Source organism: Ascidia mentula, chromosome 9 (genome assembly GCF_947561715.1).
Source record: "Ascidia mentula chromosome 9, kaAscMent1.1, whole genome shotgun sequence".
Classification (NCBI taxonomy): Eukaryota; Metazoa; Chordata; class Ascidiacea; order Phlebobranchia; family Ascidiidae; genus Ascidia; species Ascidia mentula.
The window spans coordinates 13,192,362-13,202,539 of NC_138574.1; the positions used below are offsets into that span (position 1 = coordinate 13,192,362).

The 10,178-nt window shown below is 39.3% G+C and overlaps 1 protein-coding gene and 1 non-coding gene across 2 annotated transcripts; one reads left to right on the forward strand and one right to left on the reverse strand.

The window, feature by feature from the left end:
* Nucleotides 1-2,500: 2,500 nt before the first annotated feature.
* Nucleotides 2,501-6,730, reverse strand: LOC145914124 (uncharacterized). The gene is made up of 3 exons (XM_083001905.1): nt 6,591-6,730; nt 4,167-4,484; nt 2,501-3,723 (listed from the first exon to the last, which is right to left on the reverse strand). The coding sequence occupies exons 1-3, from the start codon at nt 6,634-6,636 to the stop codon at nt 3,329-3,331; spliced, it is 759 nt and encodes a 252-aa protein (XP_082858031.1). The 5' UTR covers nt 6,637-6,730; the 3' UTR covers nt 2,501-3,328.
* Nucleotides 6,731-9,816: 3,086 nt separating this feature from the next.
* Nucleotides 9,817-9,890, forward strand: Trnan-guu (transfer RNA asparagine (anticodon GUU)). Its single transcript has one exon. It is a non-coding gene; the product is annotated as a tRNA-Asn (tRNA).
* Nucleotides 9,891-10,178: the final 288 nt, after the last annotated feature.

A 10,178-nucleotide genomic window follows, 5' to 3' on the forward strand; every position in this document is an offset into this window, starting at 1 on the left:
GACATCATACTTAGGCATGCAGGCGGAATTTTTAAATTCACAGCGTTACTATGCGCACCCCCAACCCTGATAAACATTGCGGTATAGGGTGTCAGGCGGCGCGGCGCGTTATACCAACACAAATGACGCGATTTGATTACCCTAATGTTGTCGTACGTTCGTTAGGTGCGAAGAGCTTGGAGTTGATAATTATAAAAAGAGCTTGGAGTTGATAATTTTGAATACAAAACTCTAAGCTAATTTGCAGACGTTTATCATCACTGCTATAATTGTTTATCCGGCTTTGTATACTTGGATAAGGAGAATGAAATTACTGTTTCTCCATAAATTTCGGCAACCGGAATGTATTTCTCCCCGTACGTGGAATGCAGCGTGGGTTTGTATGAACTTGCATAACTACACCCCCAGGTAAAATTGCTATTTCGTCACAAGAATGGCCGGTGTCAGTCAACAGCAAAAAAAACAAATAATTGCAGATGAAGAAAATGGTGAGGCATTTGTAACAACACCATTTACAATCAATTGTTGTTACGTCACGCAAACCGTTGTCCTTGTAGAATCCTGGAGCCAGGCGGTGCTGTAAACCTGATACTGTTTTGCCTTAGATGGTTGTTATGTACTTTGCACTGCTGTAAATGAGGGCAATTTTAACCGTATTTAAGTGCTATAAAATCGGACTTTCAATGGGCTGGGTTCATAAGTAGTGTGTAGAATAATATAGAATGCATCCTTAGGTGCAAAATACTTAGAGTTTATTGCTTTAAATAGAAAAGTCAAAGCTAATACGCTATTGATCATCTTGACTAGATTAGACGTTTCGAACACAAACTGTGTTCACCATTAGTAATATAACTAGCTACATGCAGCAGAGCACTCCTTGTTCATACAAGATTTCAAAGGTGCAGCACAATCGCATGCAAACTCTCTGAAGTATAATGTACATAATTCTATCACCCCTAAATTCGAAATTATCGATTTAGATCCTCCTTCAGTATTGGTTGCCGTACTGAAACGCCGTAGCGGAAACATCATTAGAAACACTGCGTTGCTTGACTACATGTGATTGTATCAGAAACCGCATCGGTAGGGAAATAGGACCTGTGTTTCGTTGTGGTTATTCCACTGCCTTTATCCTTTGTTCGTGGTATATTACATAGGATTCTTTGCCAAGTGCACCTAGCGCACCCACTGTACCCAGCCTGACCCAATACTTGCGTCGGGAAGAAAGGTTAAAAAGTGCGCATTTGGTGTTCGCTTATAAGTTGGCAGTCATCCAAATTTTGACACAATTTGTGCACTTGCACGTGGCCACAATGTACCAGGTATCGTAGAATAACCATGGGGCAGTATCCGTAAAATTGTTAACTTTACGTTTGTGAAAATTATGACGTCACAAATATCATTTTCATTTTGGAACGTAAGTTGGTTGTGTTGAGGGTTGGGAACAACTATCTGCAAAGAAAAACTAACTACAAGGCGCTCCAAACTTCTTTTGACATCGATCATCAGCGAAGCGTAAAGCAAATAACGTCAGTGTCATGTATTGCTCGCATGGTAGCTTATGAGATCAGACCACACACAATCGCATTTTTTATGAGAAAATAATTTGGTTAAACAACATTTGTTAAATGTCAGTATTGCTGATGGTCTGTCACTCTTTTAAAGTATTTTTGGGGTTTTCGAATTTCTGAACTCTTAAGTAGGATTTCTATGCTGCCGTTTAAATGTTTATTAATGAGATTGTTGTTTCTTGAACGAAACGACGTTCAGAAAAACTGCCTTCAAACATTCGATAATGCACTGCTCGGATGGCAAGTTTTTTCCACACAAGGGCGGTGCTGCCTCAATTGTCGCAGCGAAGGTTAAATCACACTTGTCGGGCTAGGGATTGGCAACATCGGTCAAGCGCCCGACCAATAAACGCGAATCGTGATTCCTAGCCAGGATATCCAGAGTTCGAATCCCGGCGTGGTCAAAAAAATTGAAAACAAATTATCCAGTTGGTTGATTTGTTAGGTATTATTATGCTGCAGTACAAAATACAGTAATTATGGAAGACGGCCAGAAAGTTTCCTTCGTTGAAATATTTAAAAAGCTGTAATAGTTCTGAGAACAATTCTATGTTATGACATAGTTGTTTATTTGAAAATAACAGGCAACTTTAAAAGCTACAGTTCTTATTCAAATATAGGTAATACGTATTATAATTACTTCCAACACGAAATATCGTCCAGCTAGGGCCCTAGACATGTACAGCTGCATTTCTTTGATGTCTGGGTAACAGGTCGACAACCTTATATAGCTAGTTGAAACTTTTGCAAATTTAAACATTCTTAAAGCAGAAAAAAACAATTTTGAAATTAACCGGGGTTATTTTATTGCGAAATTGGAAAATGGTCGCTTGGGTGATTAACCTTAAAACTCATTTTAATCAGATTTTTAATGTTAGAAATAATGACCGAAACAAAGCATATGCTTCAACCACATCTCAGTTATTTTGGCGTTTATTACAAAACACCTAAAATATACAAGACACTTGAAAAACACAAGAGAATAATCGTCATATTCGCGCGGCGTCTTTCGGGTGGTGTTTTGAAAGCTGTCGCTACGTAACAGGTTGCGCAAAAGTTACAAGTCGGAAAATCGCGATGTCTTTGTGTTTAAAGTTGCGCAACAGTGGAACTCTTTGACAGACTCTTACAATCACCAAACTGTCTTAATGGCAACAAAGACTTGCTATGTGATATTTTCGACAAGTTATTTACGAAAAACTCAATTTATTTGTCGTTAAGACAGTGTTTTTTTCTAATATGTATCTGTTTTGCCCAACAGTTTGGCATCTTTTAGGATGACTTTTACGTTTTTTTCTTGTATAACTTGCTATGAAGAAAACAGTATAAGATACTTGATTATAGTTAAACACAAAAGTGTTATATCTTCAACAACTATTGTGGCGTTTTTGTACAAAACGAATACTCTTGCTTGATTTTAATTAATTTTGCATGGGACTCGAAACGAAATACATGAAAATATTTTATACAACATTGAATATTGCGAAAAAACTTATTTGGATTTCAGTGTAAACGAGCAATAAAAACTACACTAGCACGTTACCAGTTAAAACATTCACAAAAACATATTAAAACAGTTATTTTGTTTCTTTTGACGTCTTACAGTAAAGCAATATTGAAACATATTGAAGAAAACTAATCTATAGCAACCAATACGACGAGAAAAGCTAAATTCTACAATTAGAAAAGTTGTGTCCGTTTGAGCCTGTTGATTTCTTATCAAAGAGAAGTATTAAAAAATCCCGGGTCATTGCCGTTCATGCTTCATCCAAAAGCCATGTGTCAGCCCTCAAGTCGTGCACGGAAAGAACAATTTGCTCGTCTTCCTCGTTGACCGACAACAAAACCTCACTCGGGTTTTTCCAGGTATAACTGGGGTGCAGAAAACCACTCGATCCGCCCAAACCTACCGGCATGTTAAAAACGAACAAGCGCGGATCCGAGGTATCGGAATCTACATCCACGCTTGCGGGATCTGGAAATTTCCGTTCCGGCAGAAGGCGGATTTTTTGCTTGGATCGATCGCAAGTTACGTATTTCCGTCCCCTCGGCGTTTCCACAGCAAACATGAACATGATGGGGAACCCCCGTCTGACGGAACCGAATTGCCAACGTACCAGAGGCTCTCCTCCGCTCACCAACTTCAAACCACCTTTAAGTAGAAAATTTCTGTTTAAATACGATATGTACAAAAGAAAAAAATGTAGAAAACTGGTGCTTAGGCACACCGACTATGTGTATATAAGCGATAAAGTCCAAAAGTGTTTTTATCAACTATTGCATTTACCACCTATAATTCCAAAGTCCTTGGATAAAGCATATTTAATGAAGTAATTTGTACCGAACAAGTGTTTAGTTTGTGGCAACAATTAAAAAACATTTGCACGTAACTTAACAACATAAACAATTGTGTAAGCTGCAGACACATGGCCACTGTTTCGACCTAAAAGTTCTCATCATCTGTCTGCATGCAGCTTACACAATTCATATGTAAGCTGCAGCTTACACAATTCATATTATTGGCTCCACTTTGCTTGACACAAACAATGTTCTAAACCTGCATTTCTCAAAAATGTCAACGCCATTCAATTGTACCTTTTTGTCCCCACTCTGTGCCGAAAGTGGCGTGACGAATCCGACACCAGGTGGCAGCAGACACCCCAGCTTCTTGCGGTTCTGCTTCGGTGCTGGTTATCTGCGGTTCGAAATTGGGTTGAGTGATAAACGGTTCTTGAATGTCAAGCTGCAACATCTCGGCAATGCGGTCTTTGCTTTCAACCCGCGTTAGACACGGATTTTCGAGACTTTTGTCCTTCGATTTCGGATGAATATCGAGATCGCGGACGAGGTCATCCCGTCTTGGTGATAAACGCGGAGAAGCTGATGTTCTCAGATGTTCCTGCGCCATCGGAACTGAAAAAAAAATTACGAGCTTAATAAACTGTTTTCTGGTTTTGAAAAGCCTATGGGGAATTGTTTTATGACTAGAGTGCATAATGGCAAATTAACGCTCACTGGGCATCAACAATATATAAGATTTCCGGTATAGCTCCAATGGTATCTTAAAATATTTCGGTTCGTTCTTTGCTCTAAACTAACGCAATGAAACGCAAAGTTGTTAGTGACGTAATGGTTTTCAGGCGGTGCATTTATCATGCTTTGGACCGCGCAAATCTCTATAGCAGGTTTTTGAACGGTTCCCTTGGCAACAATAATATGACCACCGACACCCACTTGTGCTCTACAGTGACGTCATAAACATGATCTAACTTTCGCCCCCACGATGAGAATAACATTGCAAAAAAACAACAACACGCTTTATGGCTCATTCTGGTGCATTCCATAACATGATGACGAACCACGCATCAACTCCTTTTTTGGTGTAAGATTGGCCGTTTTGCAAAACGAAAACGCGGTGAAGCCAACAAACCATATTTTTTAAATATTGATGTAATTTTTTTTTAATGATTATCGCGCACAAAACCCCTAAACTATTGTATGGTTCTTGTCTTGACACATTGAAAAAGCTTCACCGCGTCTTGACATATATATGTAATATATAAATAACTATTAGGAGATGTGATTTACTTTCCTGGAACTGTCACACCATACGATCGAGTATTAAGTATTAATACACATTTAGTGCCATTCTTGCTGTCAGGCATGGTAATTAATAGGAACTGGTCTTCTGGCACTTAAGTTAAGAAGTGTTTCATTGAAAACAACGTTGCGTCCACTATCCGGCGAGACTTCCTCAGGGTTATGTCACAACATTATGCGTTTGATGCATTATCGTGTGACATAACCCTGAGGAAGTTTCGCCGGATAGTGGACGCAACGTTGTTTTCAATTAAACACTTCTTAACTTGAAGTGCCAGAAGTCCAATTCCTTTTAATTAATAAAACACAGCTTGGTATTAATACATAATGAAATTATAGCGAACTTTATTGTAAATGGTTCGTTTCATATGCAGATAAGAGGATTAATTGAAAGAATGTTACTGGATCAGTTCAAATTGCAATCAATGCATTTCCGGCAAATCCCTACACCAGTATAATTTCACAATTATTACGTCATACATCGGTTTTTCGCTAAACTAGAAATATACGCTTCTTTTGCGACGTTTAAATCTGAAAGAACTAATTCCTGTTGCAGTGCGAGCTACCAGTACTACACTAATTGTAGTAATATTTCATGCAATGGCATGATTGGCAGGATCGCCCCACTGCGCAGGTCCTTGCTTGGCGATCACAGCTATCGTATCGCGATCATTAGGTTTGCAGGCTTGGCAGCCCAGGCATTGCAGCCTAGCTGGATCAGCCACTTTTTCCTGACAAGTCGGAGCAAGATTTGAAAAATCAAGCTTCCGGTGAGGTTTGAACTCACGACCCTGGGCTAACCAGGCCCAACGCTCTACCAACTGAGCTACAGGAGCTCAGTGGTTTCACGGGATATATTGTGGCCAAGGTACACTGGTGCGCAAGCGCACAACTTGCCAGGCAACCTTCACATATACGTAGGGGATCTCTACCACCTTATCAGATAACGCAGTAATATTTCATGCAATGGCATGATTGGCAGGATCGCCCCACTGCGCAGGTCCTTGCTTGGCGATCACAGCTATCGTATCGCAATCATTAAGTTTTCCTGATCAGGAAAGTGGCTGATCCAGCTAGGCTGCAATGCCTGGGCTGTCAAGCCTGCAAACCTACACTAATTGTACTCGCAATTCTTTAAAGGTCAACGATGGCCTGAACGCAAGGCCAAATAGGCAAGGAAGGCGTGACCGAAACAGGTAAAGGTCCACTGTCCTACAATCAACGTTTTCCAGCATTACCCAGTACTCATACAGATAGCAGCTGTCAGTTGCAAGTGTTTAAGTAAGTACCAATCTTTAACTGTACAAAGCGAAATCATTTTGAAACACTATACACACATACTAACATACAAGTTCCAGCAATTGCAGCTCCAAATAAGGATGCAGCAAGTTACAATAACCGTTGCATTATAACGCTTACCTGGTGGCAATTCCATTTTCGTTTCTATTCTCACGTTCTCAGCCATAACTTTGGCTTGACTTTCTTCGAAGAAGTTGTATTGTAAAGATTCGAACTGTCAGCTGTACTCAATTTCCGCTGGTATATATTCGCACAGAGACTGTGACGTAACAGTAGCCTTTGCTTTTTTCTCTTCTTAGAATTCTGATCTCGATGGGCAACTCCACAGTGACATGACTAGCTGTTGCGGCAGCAATATTATTGCCGAAACGTTATTTGTTACATCTTAACTTTCGTGTTTAACCATTTTCGGCCATTTAACCCTTGCAAGGCTAGAAACGCTAACAGATTACCCTGCAATGAGAACAAAAACATTGCAATCAGATTTGAATTGAAAAATGTATGGTCTATATTAGACCCTGTGTCTCGCAGTTTTGACGTCTTAACCAAAGCTTTGCATTAAAAAGATATCGCTACCAGTTTATCTCCCGTAAATGGACACGATATAGAAATAAACACTTACTTAGAATTTAGTCTATTTTTGTGCATTTCAATATTTAAATATCAATGCAAACGGAAAACTATTCGTAAATTGTTAGAAACCCCCTGTTAGTTTTGTTGCCAACATGTACAGACCGCAGCCAAAATCAAGCAAGCTTCTTGGAAGTGCTGATCCCAGTTTTAGATCAATTGAAACTGATTTACGCAAGTTATGTGAAAACCATTATTTTCCGTTTCAAGTTTAATGATGTTGTCTACGGTCAATCATGTTTAAACTTTGTTCAGTCAATTGAAAGACAATTTTCGAAAGTAATTCGAAGCATCTAAGTTATGCAAATATGACGGTACTTTCATCGCACAATGGCAATATTGGCCCTTTCCATTGGCAATGTGTCAAAAAGTTGGGCTTGATTGAGTATTTTCTTAGTTTTTGGACACAATATTTATAGATAACAGGCGTATACATAGAAGATAATCCCCATACTTTGCATGGGCATTGCTATTTTCAGGCACCGAACACTAAAAGGCTTTTCAATTAATTTAGAAGATAGGTCCGTTGCTTGGAGTTTGTTAAATAATGCAAAAGCATCAACGATGAACGACCCCCAATACATATTACGACATAATTTGGCCTTGGTGCAGCGCTTTTACCATCAGCTATACACGTTTCATAATTTATGCAAAATATTCACATCTTTTTAAAGAATACCTGTTATCTTTTTTTATGATGTAACAAAGGGCAATGAAACTAAATACGGTGGAACTGCATAAACTGTAGGACATGAATGCGTTTGTCTATGATTTGGAAAAAACCCGTCCATTAGAATCTTGGCAAGTTTTGCATTAACTGCAGATGTATAATAATGGTTTGTCAGTAAAAAAGGCCTTTATTAATACGCCGTCAACTCCCGATTGTTGCAACTGAATGAAGTTTTATAAGCGCAAAAGAGCCATAATAAATCAACAATGAGAGCGCATATAATATGATTTGGGTGAAAGCCGAGCCGATAGCGCTATTGGGTCCCAAACAGTTGTTTTGGCCATAGTGCGCTCCACGTGTTTCGTCTGTGTTGATTGGTACCTAGTTTGGTACCCAACATATCGACGATTGACCGAAAGGTACCACAAAGTGGAAATCTGTGTGCCTGCTAGTCTACCAGCTAGCACAGTGCCACATCAACAGCTGCACTGATGAGACCTTACAGGTCGAAACAGTGCGTGTATACACCCTGCCTGCAGCTCTCAATGAATGAAGTTTGCAACTACAGTATGAATAAACAATCAGTAATTAGAAAATAGGCAACTATGAAAATGCTCGACCATCAAGACATCAGTATGAGGCATTTACATAATTTTTTTTTATTCTAACACGGGCCTACATGCTCGGTTTAAATGTAGAAACGGAAAAAGTCAACACTAGAAAAACTGCAAGCGTTTATTATTTGCAGTGTAAATATCCCCTTTTGCGCAATTCACGATGGCAACTTACTGATTCTTCGAGTAAAATAGCCGGAAGTCACGTTTTCAATAATTAAAATGCGAAACTAGGCAGAAACAGTGGTATGACGACCAACATGCACTTGTCAGTTTTTGTGCTAATAGACAACATCTAACCCAGTGGCTCCCAACTTTCATGTATACACAGACCCTCACGGAATTAAGAATTGACCTGGACATCTTGTTAAGTTATACATTTATTTATAAAAAGATGAATGTGACATAACAAAAGGTTTTTACACCCAAAGTTCATTAACCACCACTACAGTAAGACTAGCACTTATCCTTCACGATTGATGGAGTCAACAGGTTGTTGTTCCAAATAAAATCTTACTCAACAAAACCTGAACGAAGTTTAATTGGAACACACAAACCGCGATATACTGCGTCAACAGAACCATTCGTAAACGGAAAGACAACAGAACTTACAGCCGCGCGCGTCTTGGGACCAATGGAGTTGTTTATGGAAGAATTTTCGTATGTTTGTGAACCAGTGGTAAACAGCAGATACAGTACAGTATAACTTTTTGCTATTCTCCCTTCGGCAACCTCGTGGTTTGGCACGTAGTACTGCCTACATTCCAAAACGGTGACGTAAAAGAATTCCCGTTCAATGTTATTTCAGTAGAGCTAAAAGTACTTGCATTGCTATTCACCAACTTAATTGGTTTCTTTAAACTACTCCCAGTGGTATTTTTCTCGCAATTTCCGTGTGAAGTATTTGGAACGAAAACAAAGTATAAAAATAAGCGTCAAAAAGTAAGTTTTTAATCAAAGCACAAAAAGTTTGGTTAAACTCGCGGTTACATAGAGGGGAATTCCCTTCGCAACAGAAAAAACGCCCAAAACGTGTTTTAACTCTATAGTAAACATCCGCAAATGGAAATTTAGTCTGTTAGTGTAGAAACTGGCTCATCCGCCATAACTGAGTGAACTGCCTGCTGGAGGTTGTGGTTTATGGTTGACTCCCATAGCGGCGACCAATATACTTGAAAAAGAATAATTCAGATTAATTAACTCCGAGTATTTTGCACCCAAACATTTGGAATTAAAGCCCCAATCTACTGTCAACGTGTTTTGTGAGTTATGAATGCTGTCAAACAAAAAAAAATTGTATTAACGCACACTTTACAGATCATGTGTAGACAAAATTATACCAACATCAATTGTACGCGTACATGGAATAACTTCTTTTTTTGGCACTTCTGCCAGAGTTTAAAATATCACATTTTGAGGATTTCGGTCGTCTGTCTCTGTGGCGCAATCGGTTAGCGCGTTCGGCTGTTAACCGAAAGGTTGGTGGTTCGAGCCCACCCAGGGACGCTGCTTTTGTTTTTGTCACATACGTCCTTATGACTTTATCGAGCCATATTTCAAGACAATTTCCCGACAAAACTTTAAAAAACATCCTAAACCAAAAAAAGGAACTGCTCAATTTTATATGTGTATCAAAACAAGATGATCGAACTGCAGACAGTGGAAGTAGCTCTGACCTTTGGGATCCCATCAGCGCACCCTGTTTGGCCTGCCTTTTGGCCAGACGAAACGATTCCACAGTGTATTAACTTGATGCCAAAAAAGGTGCAGTGTTGGCCTTCGTTAAATCTTGCA

Excerpts from the sequence above, each read along its gene's own strand:
- LOC145914124 (XM_083001905.1), bottom strand. The coding sequence starts at position 6,636 with ATGGCTGAGAACGTGAGAATAGAAACGAAAATGGAATTGCCACCAG. Across the intron at positions 4,485-6,590 it reads GAAAATGGAATTGCCACCAG|TTCCGATGGCGCAGGAACAT; the intron begins GTAAGCGTTATA and ends TTTTTTTTTCAG. Across the intron at positions 3,724-4,166 it reads CACAGAGTGGGGACAAAAAG|GTGGTTTGAAGTTGGTGAGC; the intron begins GTACAATTGAAT and ends TTCTACTTAAAG.